The 18,773-nt window shown below is 40.0% G+C and overlaps 2 protein-coding genes across 2 annotated transcripts; both read right to left on the reverse strand.

Moving 5' to 3' along the window:
• Positions 1-784: 784 nt before the first annotated feature.
• Positions 785-8,517, reverse strand: LOC114527703. Its single transcript, XM_028549411.1, has 21 exons — positions 7,603-8,517; positions 5,962-6,062; positions 5,716-5,804; positions 5,524-5,586; positions 5,307-5,398; positions 5,002-5,156; positions 4,739-4,864; positions 4,591-4,648; positions 4,357-4,478; positions 4,044-4,169; positions 3,856-3,918; positions 3,631-3,768; positions 3,287-3,435; positions 3,101-3,202; positions 2,664-2,969; positions 2,384-2,450; positions 2,175-2,234; positions 2,009-2,086; positions 1,802-1,909; positions 1,651-1,713; positions 785-1,518 (listed from the first exon to the last, which is right to left on the reverse strand). The coding sequence occupies exons 1-21, from the start codon at positions 8,282-8,284 to the stop codon at positions 910-912; spliced, it is 3,357 nt and encodes a 1,118-aa protein (XP_028405212.1). The 5' UTR covers positions 8,285-8,517; the 3' UTR covers positions 785-909.
• Positions 8,518-9,009: 492 nt separating this feature from the next.
• On the reverse strand, positions 9,010-13,685 carry LOC114527704. Its single transcript, XM_028549412.1, has 2 exons — positions 12,070-13,685; positions 9,010-11,616 (listed from the first exon to the last, which is right to left on the reverse strand). The coding sequence occupies exon 2, from the start codon at positions 11,411-11,413 to the stop codon at positions 10,022-10,024; it is 1,392 nt and encodes a 463-aa protein (XP_028405213.1). The 5' UTR covers positions 11,414-11,616; positions 12,070-13,685; the 3' UTR covers positions 9,010-10,021.
• Between the last annotated feature and the right edge of the window lie 5,088 nt (positions 13,686-18,773).

An 18,773-nucleotide genomic window follows, 5' to 3' on the forward strand; every position in this document is an offset into this window, starting at 1 on the left:
GTTATCGAGGAGATCACTGAAGCTGTACAGGAGGATATCGATATTCAAACTGGACGGGGTTTTAGGTCCGAGGAGGCAAAACCCAGGGATGAAAAATCCGGTGGAGAACCCGGTCAATCTGAGCCCGAAGACAAGGACATGTATTCAACAAGATCAAGTTAAGAAATCGAGGGGGAGAGTCGAACTTTAAGAGACGTTGATAATTCAGGATTCTTTCTTTTGCTTTGATGAAACCAGATGCAATCTCGTACCCAGGGTTTTACTCCGATAGGTGGAAGGGGTAACCCGGGTGCGAGGTTGCACTAGACTTTGTACCATATCTTCTGTGAGAGGCATTCAACCAAGAATGATTTGGATAGTCCTATATACTAGTTGAATCTTGGACTTCATCAGTTGTTGTGTAATTTAAGTGATCATTTATCATGGTTATTTGTTTAATTGGGGATGTTTGAAAGGAACACTGGTGGTACAGTCGCTGAAGACTCAAAGCTTTATGAAATTATATTAAAATAAACATCTTTTAAATTTTGTGTGATGAATTTTCTTTATTCCTCGTTTGCGATTATGCGAGCAATCTTTTCTCAAAATGATTTAAAACATGCATTCCTTTCTCACATTCATTCAGCGAAATTTACAGCAGAAAATATAATTTAAAATTGACATTTTTGCCATAGCAATAGATTAACTGACCAGGCCGAATCTAAAGACCTTGGGATAATATCACCACCAGTCTCACAGAAAGGTTAAATATTTGTATTATAAATTCATAGTTGTGTGCGTATCGTGAATAATGTGTGCGTATATTTGAAAGTCTTGCGTTCTTAATTAAAATATTTAAAATTTTCTATGTTCCCCAAAGGACGAGGCTATATAAATATATGGTATATCAATTTGTATAAATTCTCTAATCTATCCTACACTGTTATTTCGTGCACTTCTGTCTTCCATTGACAATTGCTTAAGTCTTTGTAAAGATCGTATTTTAGACTCGCTTCTAGAAATTGGTTCATGTAAAGAATTTTGTGAAGCAATCTTTACAACCCTCGCAGGAATTTGCTCGTTTGGGTAAAAATCGTTTTGAGTCCAGTCTTTGGCTGATTCTTGCGCAGGTTCGTTTCCACGCCGTGACAGTTCGCTTACGTCATACGCACACGCTGTGCTTTGTGGGTACTGTAAAGGATTAAGCGTGACCGTATTGCGCATGTTCGGATTGCATTCGGCGTAATAATGCTCATCTTCGAGCATGTATCCATTCTCGGGATCCCATCGGAGGTTCTCGTCATCGCTGCGCACCGCCGACGGTTCCCGACCTGGAATACGGACGGTGAAGCCTTTTGAAGCGGAATAACTGAGTGGTTCGAATCTGAATGTGTCCACACCTAAGGTCTGGGCCTGAGGGTCTTCTAGATTCGCTCCAGGCCTGCGCGACATCATATAACTAGCGTGGTTACGTTGTTGAGTGATATTGTAAAGCTCCACGTCATAAGGTGTTATTATTTCATCTTTGCGAAGTAGCGGCTGTAGGTTTGAATAGAATATAAAATTATTGAAAAGCAAGCTGAGTTAACTTACTACATACTGCATAGTTCTATCAGTTCTAAACTTCTTTCTTAGAGGTCCAGTTTCTTAAGGACACGCTTTTTTTCTTACCAGTGGTAATGGGCTGCAGTCAGATATTGAGGGATCTGAAGTACTCGCTGTCTCTCGATTTTTCTAGAAAATTAAATAACACAAACTTAAAACCGGAACCCTACGCGTTGGACCGAACTCTGATGATTGCATGTCCCATACTCCAACAAACCTTCTTAGTTCTTTCGTCGATTCTTTCTTGTGAGTAAATAGGAATACCATTGTTGAATCTTGTCGTGTAGGGATTCACAAATGTATTTTGGTTTAATCTCACTCTTCTCTGTAAACAATTCAAATGAAATATACATCTTATTCCCCACACAAAACGAGAGAATCCTAACGATTTCTGACACTCAAAAACCTTTTTCATTTAACTTACTTTTTCTCGTTCTCTGGACGATATTTTGGTGGTGTCTTCTTTGTCTACATTCACTATTTCTGACCTTTGCTTCAAAGACTAAAAGACGAAACATTTTACATCAAGAATCCAAACTCAACATTCAGAAGATGACTTGCTTTCATATTGATTACGATTTTTAACTTACTGCAAGAACTTCCCATCTTTTGGCGGCCTTTTTCTTTTTCTTCTTTCGTCCCTCGTCATTCTGTTAAAGGACAAGAATGCAGTGTTAGCAAAACAGCAGCCGTTGGAAGTCTAGCCTCAAAAGAAACGAGGATTGACGATGGTTCATCTGTGGAGTTAAAGCTCTTGCTCTCGTTTAACGAAGAAGACATACTCAGATGAATACTTTACCTTCTTTCTTTGTTTGGCTTTTGTACTGTTTTCCTCGCCTTCAGATTGACTGTCCGAATCACTGGAACTAAAGAACGACATTCAATCAATTAAATCCAGTTCATAAACATGAGTGTATCCCTGAACTTCACTGCACCGTAAATAGCAGTGAAGGTGTAACTTCCACAGGAAAAAAAAGGCTGACAGTTCTTCCAGTTTTGTCTTAACCTTTCTGCAAGAGTTCATTGGGCTGCTAATATATAAACGTACGGAGAATAGAGTTTTTCTTCAAACGACTTACTCTGATTCAGCGGCCAATGTGTGTAAATCGTATTCCTCCAACTGTTTGAGGCAATCTTCGAGACTAGTTCCTTCGCTTTTTCTCACTGACACCTCGACCTCTTGAAACTCTAGTTCCGACCTCGTGTCACCCACGTGAACATCGAAAACATTAACGTGTCCGTCGTGCAATCCACGTGACTGTTTCACGCGGCCGTCAGCAGAGCAGCACGCCTCGTTCTTGCGTTGTTGCAGGAGTTTTGCGTGACGTATGATGTCCTGTGTCATGCGTGAAGCCATCTCGACAAATGCTTCTGTGATCTCGCTCCTAAAACGAGAGAAATGAAGGAGATAGTTTGCTTCAACGTGCTTTGATGAATAGCTATTTGGATAGATATCTGTGGTGCGAACAACTGGGCTAAACTAAACAAGCTAAACTAACTCCAGTCCTTTCCATACCTGCACCCCTTGGGTCTTGCTCTGGTATAATCCATGAGCACTTCACAAAAATGTCGGCCCATTGCTTCGAAATCTCCGAAATGAAAGTGTCGTCCGGCAGCTCTGTAAAATTCAGAGAAAAAGAAATGTTATTTCCACCATAGCGGCCAACCATCAACCACAAATACGGTGAAATACCCTTCTTACATGTTTCCAAAATTTGCGCCACAAAACGTCGCTTCCATGGTGAAGCTGTTTGAGACACCCATCTGACGCCACATCACGACACGCGCTGTTCCCTCCTTGCATTTGCGTACTTTGAACTTGCATTCGCGGAACGAAAACAGCTCAGGTGCCTAGAAGTTTTAAAAAAAGCTTTTAGAAAATTTTACCTATTAAGAAGGGGGACCACAGTAGTCGGGATGGAAGCGCTTGGAAACAAATTGAAAACATGACTGTTAAAAAAAACAAAAGTAAAAATATACATTCATTCTCGTTGCAATATGTCATTTACACAAGCGCTTTTTTCAACAATGTATCATTCTTAGTACCTTCTTCGACATCAACCATGGGAACAATCTTTCTTGAACGAAATCTTTGACAGAGTTCCCGCGATTCTCTGGCGTGCAACCGTACATAAACACGTTGGGTTTTCGGCTATGACCATGAAGATCACAGTATATCACAATCTAGGAAATTAAGAAATGATAGAAATATGATTTGTGTGTTCTGCTTGAAAGACCTCAGTCACAAACGGCAATAGTATCCCAACTTACTTCTTGTTCAGACGAGAAAGACTCCACTAGTTTCTTTGTGTGGTAAACAGTTGGGGAAGAATTCTGAAATTGGAAATATTGGTTATAGCTCAGACACAAAACAAGACAGATTATAGACTGTGGAATACTCCTTGCACAGGCCTCTCCCGTTTCAGAGAACTGATCACATCTGTTCTTCATAGATATACCTTTTTAGGGTTCATATAAGTCCTGTTAAGATCTTTAGCAGCTAAGTTTGTACGATAGTTTCCAACAATGACTCCATCTGGATTCAACATTGGAATTATTTTGAATACATGTTTTCTTCGTAAGTCCTGTTTAAAAGAAAGGACTAGGTCATCATCCTCCCCAGTCGTATCAAGAACGATACACGTTCCCTCGTCATGAACTGTGCTATGTATAATGCAAGTCATCAGTCGAGTTGTTTTACCCGTCGCCTGGCGATTAACCGGGAAAATCGTCTGGCGTTCGGGCAAGATACTATCACAATGTTAAGTTTACCTCAGCAACAGGATCTTGTGAAGTCAGGAAATCAAGAAGTCCCTTCATCATCCAACTGGCGTTTGTCTCTCCCGGATGCACGCGCGCTGTTACGACCACACCCAATTTATCTTCTCTCGAATCTAGAGGCAAATGCAAGCGATCGTTCCTAAGTTAATGTACTCGTCTACCACTCGTAACAATGCAATTCTCAGATTCGCTATAGAGACGGCTTTCGTCCTTCCAGTTACCTACCTTCAGATGTTATTGTCAGGACGTAACAGTTGTTACCTGCAATTGTTTTGCACAGCACCTGGATGGGAAATTTTTATCTTCCATTAGTAGGCAGAGCTCTTAAACTATGTTAGTTTTTGTGTGTAGTCATCTCATGACTTTGTGTTACCTGTTGTTTGCAGTAGCGGTACTTGATAGGATCATTCGTGATAGCTTGCAAATGATTCTCAAGGTCTGTGTACGTATAGGGGTAACAGTGGGTAAGGTAACAGACATCATTCACGTGAGGAAATTCCTATGAAAAAAAACAAAAATTGTTTAGTGTGTCGCCTGATAATTCAAATCGTGCACAAAGAGTGGAGATTTTGTTGTTTAATATTAAAAGCTATTAAGAAAGGAAATCAAAAAAGATTTGAAGAAAAAATTCGTTACCATTTGAAAAGTTAGAGAATAATAAATCTTGTCCCTGGATAACAACGGATGTCCTTTAATGTAGTTTTGAAAGTATTTAATGTGATGACCCTTTCTTGTCCAACCTAGTCGCTTCCTTTCCGCAATTTTCTCTGAGTAAAACAAAGGTTTCATGCCTGAAATGAAAAAATGGTAATTTTATGTGCATCTTGTCTCGTCATTAATTGCTAGTTCATTTTGACCAATGTTCCATTTCATTCAGAAATTCCGACCTGGAAATATTCTGTGAAAGATTGGTGCGCAGATTGCAAAGTGTAGCAGCCTACCGTGGTTATACAAGCTATCCTTCTTCAGGAAATTTATGATTGTGAACGTGTACGTGACACCTGGGATCGTTTTCCGTACTTGAAAGTAATACCTGCGGTAAGAAATGATGATGAAAGTCTCTTCAAGCGCGAATCCCGCAGTGTAACGCCATACAAAGGCTGGCCGCTGACTATGATGTTTCGTTATGTCAATCTTTGATTCAGAATCACAACCTACCATTGTGTATGTCTTCTTGTGTAAAGATCTGTGTTCAGGACAAGTTCATATTCATAGTTTCCTCTGAAATGTGAACGAAAGATTTTGGAGAATATCTTTCCAGTACTAACACTGGACCAAGGGGCGCAGACCTTGGGGAGGGGGGAAGGGGGAAGAGCGCGATCTTTCCCAAAAACACTCGAGATTCCTTACACTCGTTTTGCTTGTCTGAGATTTCCGCTCTCAAATCTTGATTCGAACTGAAGATGTGGAGGACAGCCAGGTGGAACTGCGTCAGAGTCCTAGATGAGATTAGTAGTTGAAGCATGTATCAATGAAAAGATAAGATGAAAAACTCTTCCTCTTATTCACCCCTGATTTTCCCCTCTGGGTTTCAGGCTTACACGTGGGGTACAAGGTGACTGAACCTTTCCAAAATTTTGTTGCGAGATGACTTACCAAGGTATTTTTTCTCTCAGTGTCAAAAACGACGACTGAACCTTTCCAGCATTTTGGATAGTCAGGATGTTCCTTCACCTTCGTGCGATTCTCGTTCGCTTCTGAAAACAGCAATAAAGAGAATTCTAGTCCTTTTTCTAACGCATTATGACAGCAATTCAGGCCATTTTGCGCAGGAATACTGGCTAATTGGCCATTTCGTGATTTTATAGAATGGAATCGCGCTAATCAATGCCCTCTGACTGGGGTACAAGAAGGGGGGGGGTGCACCATACCGATCCGCCCTGTATTTCATGTATCTTACATGGAGTATACTCAATGACCATCTGCAGATTGTGACATTTTTTAAAAGAACACCTGAAAGATTCGATGGAACGTTTCAACAAAAGCATTCTATTTTTTGAGCCAATGAATTTACTGGTAAGGTATATTATAAATTGTTTGATTTCGATATGATCTACGTTCCAAGTGCTTGTGTGGAAGATACCAGCTGTTCTTTTGAAAGCGGAATGACAGCCACTTAAACTACTCCAGTATTCGACGTGCTGTCGCGTTTGAAAATGCTTTTAATAAGTAAGACCGCTTGAGAAATTTAGGTTTATGAATGTTTACGAAAGATTATGAAGTAAATTATGCCCATCCTTATGTGTTCAATTCCTGAAGTGGGTTTTAAATTGGAAACCTATTGTATATAATTTTTCTAGAGGACTGTAAGATCAGAATAGTCCGCAGGTGTTCGAAATTCGGATCATAATAAAGGGAAATAAATTCTTTATCAAATTCTACGGACACTGAAGACACAGCTGATGTTTATATAATGATTACAAATCTTCCTTGATAGATCTGTAGATACGACTATAGCTTCAAATAGCATCAGACTGACTGACTCTTCATTTGTAGTCAAATGTCGTCAAGGAATACGTGCTCCTTTCCCAAAATATATGCACTGGTCATTCTATTTTTTTCCATCTCATATATAAAACATAAACATTTGACAGTTGTTATTACGATTTTAACCTAAACAACTTGTCCAAATGTACGAGCATATTGTATCACCAAGGAAACCGCTTTTAAATACATGGAAATTGTACAAGCATTGTGAATTAAAAATGAAATTTACAGTTCCGTTGCTAGGGTATATTTATATCATTTAATTACAACGAATAAACGAAATCAATGTTACAAAATGCAGCTTCATTGTAACAATTTTAAAATCGAATTCAGCATTTAAAGTCAGTTCAACATTTACACATTTTTCAAAGTCAATATCACATTTCTGTACACAAATCGTTTTCATATGCGGGGCATAGTTCAAATTTCAGGATGCCACGTAAATCTCTTTCAATTACACAGGCCTGTTGGAATCGTAATTTACGCCTAGCCGTCGGATTTCCCACACATTAAATGAATTAAAATAAAGCTAAATTGTACAATATAAAGTGGCGATTTCTCGTGGGCATTATGGATTTAATCGCTGCCAAATAAAAGTACTATATTGCTAAGACAGCATAAGAGATGTTTGTTTACATTAGGTTAATAATGGCATGCACCTTTTGCAAATACCCGCAGCAAATATCAAACGTTTAAACAACTGCTCTTCTAAACTTGGTTAAATGCGTTTACTAGAAGTACATAACTCACCTGGTATATTTAAATCTTCGACGAAATTTGGAATCGAGTTTAAATGCCTTGGTGGGGCCATCAAAGGCATTCTTCCGCTGGGAAAATATGGTCCGTCTCGAGCTCGCGTTTCTTCGTCTCTTCCTGTTTCGGGATAGTTAGACTTGCTTATCGCCCGTTTAAATTGTGTTGCAGTTGTATGAATCTGCGTCGGTACAGTCTCGCAGCTTTCCCAAACGACTGGCGATGTCTGATTGCTTTTAGGACTTTCAGAAGCGCGACGCCGCGAAGTTATAGAGCACAGAGTACCAGAAGGAAGCTCACGCATTGTTCTCCGTCGGTTGAACTTTTCCAGATATCTTTGCCGTCTTAACCACAATAATTCATCGTCTTCCTCAGTGTGTCGTTCGAAGGAGGCCTGTTTCATAATGCTAGAAGCCATAGCTTTCTTTTCCTCTTCGATCTTAGCGAGTCGTTTCGCAGTCAGTTCTTCTAAACGTTTGCGCTGTCGTTCTTTTGGAGGAGTTCCAAGCGCTTCGCGAACACGCAATTCAATTTCTTTTTCAACCGATTTCCGAATAACTTCAACCCATGATTGCCTGTCTTCGTCTTTTTCAAAGAGCTTACGGTCTTTCTCCTCCGAAACTCGATGCATATCGCGTTTAAATTGTTCCCTTTTTAAACGCAACGTTTCACGATCCATTGCGGTCGGCAATAATAGACTTTACACGGACTTGTCAATACAATTCACACAAATTTGACATCTTCATACAGCGCCTAGAATATTCTATAATCCCCGGTATTTTTGAAGCAGGACTACCATGGAATTAAAACTCAAATTCTACTGGCTTACCGGCTCAAAGTGTGACAAAATAAGACCGTTTTGTATGATTGTGTAAACGACGAGATTATCGCCTTGATAAATGTGCCATTTTGAAGGAAGCTATCTTGTAACTATAGCAACAAATGCCGTGTGGATTACTTGAATAATTGTAAGCTCATGTGAGCATTTTGAGAAGGTATAAAAGTGTAAAGCTTTCAATCTTTTCTCACAAATAATTTTTTTGGAATTCTTGTTTTTGTTTTTTGTTATAAAAATTGTTGCAATATAAGGTCGCTTACATTCCATGAGCCAATCAAATTCCTTGGAACGTTCCAGAAGGTTCGCTAATCGCTATTGAGTATTCAAAATGGTGGTTAGAAATGATTCAGCACTCTTGTCAGTTGTCGCTGCTTCATCTGCCTGTTTATTTGAATGAACCAGGGCCCAATCTAGACGAGGGATGTTTATTCCAAAATATACAGGGTAACACATTCTAAAAACAATTGCTTTCAGGGGAAATTGGCAGTCGGGCACAAGGCTTGCGTCGACAATTGCTTCCAAAAGTGTTCACTATTCAAATGTATATTTGAATTCAAATTTATAAATTACAAAGATGCTGGTAACAGCTGATTTATAAGAGCTGTCTGAGACGCTCTATATTTCATTATTTGCCTACACATGTGATAATTACATGTTGTTTTCGAAAATAAATTTTTGTTTCGGATGCACTTCTGTGCTATGGGCAATGAAAATGTTACAGCAGGGACCCCGGGCGAAGGGAAACAAGGTGGAACAGCTCCCCTCCCCCTCTTTCCGTTGCGAAGCCCCTTGTATGCCGTGATGCTTTGAGGTTTTCCAGGCCAAAAAGTCAAATACCTAAATACAATGATGGCTGGCTTGGGAGAGCCGTTCTCGGTTCTCTGTTACATAAAGTTTATGAAATGACCAGCATCTCAGACTCTGACCAGCATCTGACAAATGTACATGGTTTTCATGTACTTCATAACTAAATTTGAAAAGAATATTCCATTAATTTTTGTTTCATAAACAGTGGAACTTTTTTAGAGTGTGTAGCGCAATAGCCACACATAAAGACCATCTGTAAACTTAATTAAAAATGATGCTAATTTCCTCTGGCTCGGTCTAGCCGACTGTGTAGGCGGTGTGTTCATTATTTAGTTCATATAATATCTTCGTAGTACTGATAACTAATCAAAACAAGTGGCGTAGGCCGTCGGAAGGCGTTTCCATGTAAAAGCGTTTGCAAAATTAACTGCGGAGGGATTGATGAGAATCCATCTCTGAAATGATTATCGCGAGAACTAATTACAAGGAAGCCGAAGATCTATCTAGCCCCTCCCTTCAAAAGTTGCTACGCGACTAAGAACTATATTTGTCTTTTTCCCTAGATAATACATTACGATTCAATCTTGAAATAAAACTGACTTCAACTATTGAATTGAGTCTGTGTTCTGAGGTTTACTTCATTGATTGACTGATTGCCGTCAAACTCACTCCTAATTCCCAAGATGCCTAATGCTCTCCCCTTTCATCTCCTTTCATCCCCTGTTGTGTTTGAGAAGTGTCTTTCACAGGAAATTCTGTGATCTATAAACATCACTCAATATTGGTCGAGCAGGTGGAAATGGCAGGACTGGGTCTACGAGAGATATGTATCGTCTCTTTATCCTCGTCGTCAGTGAACTCGGGAACGTTCGGATCTCCGACCGTTAGTGTACCGTTTGCAGGTGGATATCGTACAAACGCTGGGGCCTGGCTCCCAGGTTCCGCTACGAGATACGTCGTCGGTATGCACGGGAGACTCGACATCTTTCGTAGAAATGCGCCCCGTCTGTTTGTGACGAAACCGGACATTGATTTCTTTCTGGCAACTTTTCCACTGTTTTGTTTTGGATTTTCAGGGGCCACCTCTTTACTTTCCACGATATTTTCCGCATCTACGAGGCTGTTCAGTTTACTTTCCAAATACTCGATTTCGCTATGTTTCTTGTGTAAATTCTTTCCGCTTCGCGACGTCGAAACGGCGTTGCAACTTTTGGTCGAAGTCGGTCTGGATTGAACAGCTTCGATATGCTCGATCTCTCGACCGCCGGCCCTTGCCGAAGCGCTCTTCCGTATGACGCTCGTAGCCGGTCGTCGACTGTCTGAATTGAAGATATTCCTGGAGAAATGGTGCTGCCCTGTGAGAGGTTGTAGGACACTCTTTGTAATAAGGAGTTGTGGAGTTGTGACGCGTGTTTGGTGCTTGGATCCGTGAGTTGAACCTTCCTTCTTGAACAAATGATCAACGCTGTTCGTTTTCCGCAACGCCGACGATTTCCGACTCGTCTTCACCGTTGTTCCGCACTTCGGGCACTTCGTGAAACCGCTGACGCTTGTCCAGAGTTTTTGACGTAACGATGGCTCGCCTCTTGCGCAATCAGTGACAGTCACATTCGGCGGGAGTGTTCGCTCTTTCTCAGTCTTCGTGTACGCGTCGCTGACTTTTCGGAAAAGTCGCTCGATGCAGGATTTATGAAAATCGTTTGTGTAGACGACCGCATTTCGGAACGATTCGATAAGGAGATTTGACAAGATCGCCTTGCTTCGTGAATGCGGACGATTCCGATCGCCCGAAGTCAGGTCGACAATCTCCGTCGTGTAGTAATGCTCCGGCAGAGGGTTGGGCATGATGTAACTTGGCTCGCGGATTCCCACGATCGGAACCCCACGCGCGAAAGCTATGCCAAGTTGGTTGAGGTAAAACGCATCTACCGTGGTTTCTTCGTTGAAAATAAACAAGAAAACGTACGATGCACTGATATTACGAAACAATGTATCTTTGTTACCTCGCGGGTCGCTTCCATTGGGATCGTAATGTGTGCGAACTGCCCAATTAGTCGCTAACTTTGCCGTCAAAACACTTTTCATCGGAAGAATATAATCGTCTTCCGCAAGAGTGTCTTCCCCGCAAATAAACACAGCTCCGTCTGATTTTGCCGGATCCATATCTTCGTTCAAAGCTGTGTCGACGCCTCTGACAATTGCTGCCTCAGCCAGTTGATCTTAAGATGCTCTCGGCCTCTTGTGTTCAAGATAATTATTTGAATAACAAGCTTTGATGCTTGCTCAAACAAACAGCAAATTATTTTCCCTCAGTCGCACGAAACAGACTTTTCCAAAACGATTTCGTTGTCGAAGCAGGTAGCTACCTGGAAATAGTTGGTGATTTATTAGTTAAATCCGTGGAAAAAACCCAATTCCATAAATTCATAGTCAATTTTATTTAAACCTGGCGTGTTTACTTTCTTTACCAATTTACCTTTGTAGACATTCGTCTCAATAATTTAGCAGTATCCTTATTCCTTAATTTGACACGTTTCAATCAGTTCCACGTTATCCTTATTCTATAACTTGAAAGGTTTACCTTTATTTTTTTAAAATCTATATGCTCAAAGATATGAGACTGTTCACTGTTGGTCTGATAGTATAAAGTCGGGTTTTCCAGAATATTTCTGTGCATTTACCTTTGGCCTTTCTTTTCGAAAATAAATGAAATCAGACGAATTTATTTAACTTTCCAATCCTTTCTCTGTTACCTCTTTCCAAACAACTCACTCAAGAAACCGCTTAAATAAAAGATAAACAACAACACGCGTACTCACCTTATGGTCTATCGTCTTCTCACAAAACCGTCATGAAAAAATACTGTCTTCTCTTCTAGTTAAAGCCGGGATAGTTCGCTCCAATCTTTGACCGAAATCAGCGTCCTCTTCCACGAGAAACTAAGCCAAAAATGTTATCAATATGCAATCCCAAACTTCGAATAATCGATAACAAATGACAGTCACTGCGTATAGTCCTATCCGTCCGTTAAATAAACCGCTTTATGAATTGAAAACAGCGGCTCAAAATTGAATTAGATATCAGTCGATAAGGAAATGAAAAAACTAAGAAACTATGAAACTCTTCTCCGGAATACGAACTGATGATTCAAACCTTTGCTGTAGACTTCAGCAAATGACGGTTCGACTCTGAAGACGATGAAGTCATGAAGCGCTCATAGAACTTGCTGTGTTTTTTTTCGTCACTAAGCGCTGCTGGCAGGTGCATACATACATATATTGTTTAATCACATATTAAATAGAAAAGCTGTCATTTCACTGACTGGCTTTTTGAATTAATTTTCGTTTTCGCTCATAATTGCGAGACAAATGCAATGTACTTGAGTGGGGCAGATATCTTCCAAATGTGTGATTTTACTACACTGCAGAATGTGGGAGGCTGCAGTGAAGCATGATTCGGACAGCGTTGAATTTTTTTTTTACCAGATATACGTCGATTCAAATGAATGCAAATTAGTTTATATCCTGATATACGCGTATCAAAATCATCTCCACAACACGGAACTACAACAGACCGATATCCAACACATTTTCGCCAAAGATAAACGATCTTTAGATATTTTTTCATCAACTCTTGGAGAAATATTATCCGACCAATTCGATGTAGTAATGTTAAGGCATTAAAGAGTTAGATTCATTGTCTATTGCTCCCCTGTTGTGAAAGGTACACGCGATATAGGAACAATTACGATCATTTGTTTGCAGTTTCAAACGAGTTCAAGTGTCTTTGCCAGTGAATTGTGTTTCTAAAACACTGAATAGTTGTTTTTTTACTTTTCATCTATGGTGCAGGAGTTTCTGTACATGCATATGCCATGTGCCGGATACGACAATTTCGTACTGTTTTTAGACTTAGCATGCATCAAATGTGGTATAACAACTTACAACTACCTAAAATAGACGAAACACTTCTCGACGTTCCGACCTGAGGGCCTTCGTAACACTCCTGACGCCCTCAGGTCGAAACTCTAATCGTCGAGAAGTGGTCTATTTTTGGCAGTTGTTATACCACATTTGATGCTAAGTCGTTTGAAGACGCTGCCACGCTGCTTCCTGGTTATGCTTTCAGACTTGATTGATTATCACGAAAGGCACCCCGTCCTGATGTAAAATTCGTTTGCATATTATGAGACAGAAGAGAGAGCTTAAAAAAGAGACATTTTTACGACAAATTCAATGGTGCTTTCAGGTTTTAAAACTGATATGAAGAAATTTCTGCGTATATTTGCGTCTGTGTTTTGTTTTAAGAGAACAAAGTCACCAGAAAATCAGAAACCGCATAGTGATGATTAAGACGAACTTATTAGGGTCCTCCCGCGTGTATCCTTGAAGGATTCATCGTGGAAGGATCGGTGAATTTGCAGTGAAGGATCTGTTAAGATATAGTGGAAGTGTGTTGTGGTTTAGACTGCACCACTGTCTTTACGTTCACTAAGTATATTTTATAGTTTTCATAAATTTCATTGGCCAAACATTGCTTCTGTTCGTTCAGTCAATAAATATTCACCCAAAGTTTTCTCTATTCGAGACCTTGGGGTATATACAAGGACATATTTACTCCTATATTGGGTGGGGTTGGATAGGATAAGGTGGGATAAAATTACAACGTGTCAAAAAATCCAAGATGGCTGCCTGTTTGAGATCTTTGTCATCATTCACTTGGTCTGTAGTTTTACAACATTCAAAGGCAACATGCGGTGGTTTATTTCGTTGTACATCGAAGACAACTTCTTTTATGCATCGATGTATTACGATCGGGCCGCGTAAGCTGACGTTTGGGAAAAAAACCGACCTTGAATTGTTGACGAGTCACATGAAATTGGAACGGCATGAAAAATTCTCTGGCTCTCAACCAAGTATGTTTTGTGCTGAATTACTGGCAAACCGCTGCGAAGATATGGATTACAAAATGGTTCGAGATAGGCAACCGTTTTTTCTGAACTACCGAGTTGAAGTGTTGATGCAACGGGTTAAGTATATGGAAGAGATGAAACTCACTCCCCTGCAGAAGCGGAGAGATGTTGAAAAGCATCCCCCTGTGCTGATGTTAAGTTTGGCTAACTCTGGGTTCAGCGTATATTACCTGCGTGGTTTGATTCATTGTGGCGAGGAGTCGAATGGTCGCAGTAGGTTTGTCCACTTTCTCTACAAGTGCCGTCCCAAACTTCGAAGTTATGTATTTGAAATTAAATCAAAGTTGGATTTTATATGCAATCAATTGGGAATAACAGTTGAATGTGCTCTTAAAATGGCCATAAACATGCCGTGTTTCTTGTTGTGGAATGAAAATTTAGCTACAGAAGAATTCAGGGTGATTCATCAAGATTATGGTCTACCATTGGGATATAACCTGGATTACCATACTGCACTGGTATACCCAACAATGTTGAAGTCTTCTTTCAAACTATCTCATGGAGTATTAATGAATAAACCAAGTCCACAATTAGTAGAAAATCTTGAGTTGTTTTCAATGTCAGATATTTTGAAATATGAATTTGAAAACTCGCAGGGAAAGCCAGGGGATTTATCCAGACTTTTGATTGACAGTTCTCGGGCTGAAGGCACTAACGAGAATGCAGAGTTGACTGTCTGAATGTCTTTGTCGCTGTTTTACTGCTGTAAGGTTGATCAAAATGCCGATAATAAATGTTTGATGTTTATGAATGAACCCTGCTATTGTTTAATTCATTGCCTCCTATATCATGCAGAGACTGGGGAGAGTATTCAGGGGTTAATTAAGGTGGTTTTTAGTCGATATAAATTTTTTTTCGAACCATATCCACTCCATATATGTTTAATAAGAGTATTTTTTTGTATGTAAAACAAAAATTTGGAAAGCGTGCCAAAAAAAAATTGGGGGAAAAACACCCAAAAGAGATCATCCAGCCTATACCACAATCTAACCTGGTTATACAACCGGCTGCAATATTCAGCATAGTTACAACTACGAAAGGTGCAAGGCGGTTGCTATAGGAAGAACTCCCCCCCATAACTCACATCTTAACGGCCGTCTAAGGGGGAGATGCACTACGGCCCCCAGACCATGATGTATGTGCACCTAACCGTTACGTCTCAGTGAGAAACAGAGTATGCATCGCCACAAGCCTAGCGCGTCATAGACGAATCAGCTACAGTGGCTAGCCCTGAGAGCGATGATAAATTTAACGTATTTAAGCTTTTCTTGGTCTCGGGGGGCGGTCCCTAACAAGTATATGCACAGAAAACGACTAATAAGGCACACGCTTGGAAATGTCAAGATTTAAACGCCTAAACGTTTTTTAAGTATTTTTAGCGAGAAATTTATAGTGTTTTTATAAATATTCTTTTAGAAATTTTAGTGTTTTGAAACAATCCTTGTTGGTTTTTAACGTCAAAATAGTCATCGTTCTCGAAAGTAAACTCAATATAAATGACTGAACGGCTTAGTTTGCTAAAATGTTTTGTTAATTTTGTGTTTGGTATTCCCGTTTGATTCGCCGGTACAATTTGGACCTAAATTGTATGTATTTATTTCACAAGTTTTTATTGTTTATCTTCGCTGATTCTGTTCTATTTTCGGGGAATATTTGAGTCCGATCTTTCTTCTTTATTTCTTTTACTCACTATCCATGATAAGACGGTGTTGGTTTTGGACTTTTGGTTGGATCCCTTCCTGGCCTGGCCTGGCCTCCCCTCCCAGCCTCCCCTTTCAAAGGAAAAGTGCTGACTCAGTTGTCCCAATTCAAGATGGCGGACAAAGTGCAATTCCATCTTCCAACAGCTAGTGTCAGGAATTGAAGTTGTCGTTTTGTGGAATATTTGAGCAAGAACCGACTTCAAAGAGCAGGGAACAGGGTCAACAGTAAACATCGATAGTAGATCTGTTCGATTGATATTTAATCGGTTATGTTTGCGCTCTTTATATCTTCTTAAAAGAGATCTGAAAACTTAACACGAGTTCCCGTGTCAGATGGATCTGAGCGTGAAAGATTATAAAATCATCAAGACTGTTATCCAGTTTATTGTAGCATGGGTATTATTTCTCCCAGCCTTTTCGAAGGAGTAGGTGCAGCCCTTAAACAAAGAACTGGTTTCGGTGATGCTTTGTGTGCTGAGCAAGAGATCAAGTGTCCACAATGTTTGTATAAGTGTGTATAACGGTCTTGGTTAATTGTCTTGACAAGCCTTCATTAAGCGGAGAGATGTTGAGAAGCACCCCCGTGTGCTGATGTTAAGTTTGGCTAACTCTGGCTTCAGTGTATAATACCTGCGTGGTTTGATTCATTGCACGGCGAGGAATAGAATGGTCGCAGTAGGTTTGTCCACTTTCTCTACAAGTGCCGTCCCAAACCTCGAAGTTATGTATTTGAAATTAAATCAAAGTTGGATTTTATATGCAATCAATTGGGAATAACAATTGAATGTGCTCTTAAAATGGCCATAAACATGCTGTGTTTCTTGTTGTGGAATGAAAATTTAGCTACAGAAGAATTCAGGCTGATTCATCGAGATTATGGTCTACCATTGGGATATAACCTGGATTACCATACTGCACTGGTATACCCAACAATGGTGGAGTCTTCGTTCAAACTATCTCATGGATCAGTATTAATGAATAAGCTAAATCCACAATTAGTAAAAAATCTTGAGTTGTTTTCAATGTCAGATATTTTGAAATATGAATTTGAAAACTCGCAGGGAAAGCCAGGGGATTTATCCAGACTTTTGATTGACAGTTCTCAGGCTGAAGGCACTAACGAGAACGCAGAGTTGACTGTCTGAATGTCTTTGTCGCTGTTTTACTGCTGTAAGGTTGATGAAGATGTTTATGCTGTTTATGAATGATTTCTGGTATTGTACTATTGTTTAATTCAGAGACTCAGCCATGCAGAGACTGGGGAGAGTATTCAGGGGTTAATTAAGGTGGTTTTTAGTCGATATAAATTTTTTTTCGAACCATATCCATTCCATATATGTTTAATAAGAGTATTTTTTTGTATGTAAAACAAAAATTTGGAAAGCGTGCCAAAAAAAAAATTGGGGGAAAAACACCCAAAAGAGATCATCCAGCCTATGCCACAATCTAACCTGGTTATACAACCGGCTGCAATATTCAGCATAGTTACAACTACGAAAGGTGCAAGGCGGTTGCTATAGGAAGAACTCCCCCCATAACTCACATCTTAACGGCCGTCTAAGGGGGAGATGCACTACGGCCCCCAGACCATGATGTATGTGCACCTAACCGTTACGTCTCAGTGAGAAACAGAGTATGCATCGCCACAAGCGTAGCGCGTCATAGACGAATCAGCTACAGTGGCTAGCCCTGAGAGCGATGATAAATTTAACGTATTTAAGCTTTTCCTGGTCTCGGGGGGCGGTCCCTAACAAGTATATGCACAGAAAACGACTAATAAGGCACACGCTTGGAAATGTCAAGATTTAAACGCCTAAACGTTTTTTAAGTATTTTTAGCGAGAAATTTATAGTGTTTTTATATTTCTTTTAGAAATTTTAGTGTTTTGAAACAATCCTTGTTGGTTTTTAACGTCAAAATAGTCATCGTTCTCGAAAGGAAAGTCATAAATGAGTGAACGGCTTAGTTTTATACTAAAATGTTTTGTTAATTTTGTGTTTTGTATAACCGCTTGATTCGCCGGTACACTTTGGGCCTAAATTGTATGTATTTATTTCACAAGTTTTTATTGTTTATCTTCGCTGATTCTGTTCTATTTTCGGGGAATATTTAAGTCCGATCTTTCTTCTTTATTTCTTTTACTAACTATCCATGATATGACGGTGTTGGTTTTGGTTGGATCCCTCCCTGGCCTGGCCTCCCTCCCAGCCTCCCCTTTCAAAGGAAAAGTGCTGACTCAGTTGTTCCAATTCAAGATGGCGGACAAAGTGCAATTCCATCTTCCAACAGCGAGTGTCAGGAATTGAAGTTGTCGTTTTGTGGAATATTTCAGCAAGAACCGACTTCAAAGAGCAGGGAAACAGGGTCAACAGTAAACATCGATAGTAGATCTGTTCGATTGATCTTTAATCGGTTATGTTTGCGCTCTTTATATCTTCTTAAAAGAGATCTGAAAACTTAACACGAGTTCCCGTGTCAGATGGATCTGAGCGTGAAAGATCATAAAATCATCAAGACTGTTATCCAGTTTATTGTAGCATGGGTATTGTCCCAGCCTTTTCGAAGGAGTAGGTGCAGCCTTTAAACAAAGAACTGGTTTCGGTGATGCTTGTGTGCTGAGCAAGAGATCAAGTGTCCACAATGTTTGTATAAGTGTGTATATTAAACGGTCTTGGTTAATTGTCTTGACGAGCCTTCATTAAGCGGAGAGATGTTGAAAAGCACCCCCGTGCGCTGATGTTAAGTTTGGCTAACTCTGGCTTCAGTGTATAATACCTGCGTGGTTTGATTTATTGTCGCGAGGAATAGAATGGTCGCAGTAGGTTTGTCCACTTTCTCTACAAGTGCC

This window comes from Dendronephthya gigantea, unplaced genomic scaffold, assembly GCF_004324835.1.
Source record: "Dendronephthya gigantea isolate DGI-Jeju-01 unplaced genomic scaffold, DenGig_1.0 000045F, whole genome shotgun sequence".
Taxonomy (NCBI): Eukaryota; Metazoa; Cnidaria; class Anthozoa; order Malacalcyonacea; family Nephtheidae; genus Dendronephthya; species Dendronephthya gigantea.

Coding starts and splice junctions, on each gene's coding strand:
- LOC114527703 (XM_028549411.1), bottom strand. CDS start 8,284: ATGGATCGTGAAACGTTGCGTTTAAAAAGGGAACAATTTAAACGCGAT. Junction 4,170..4,356: donor CACAAGATCCTGTTGCTGAG/GTAAACTTAACA, acceptor TCTTTTAAACAG/GACTTACGAAGAAAACATGT. Junction 2,235..2,383: donor AAGCCAAACAAAGAAAGAAG/GTAAAGTATTCA, acceptor GTCCTTTAACAG/AATGACGAGGGACGAAAGAA.
- LOC114527704 (XM_028549412.1), bottom strand. CDS start 11,413: ATGGATCCGGCAAAATCAGACGGAGCTGTGTTTATTTGCGGGGAAGAC.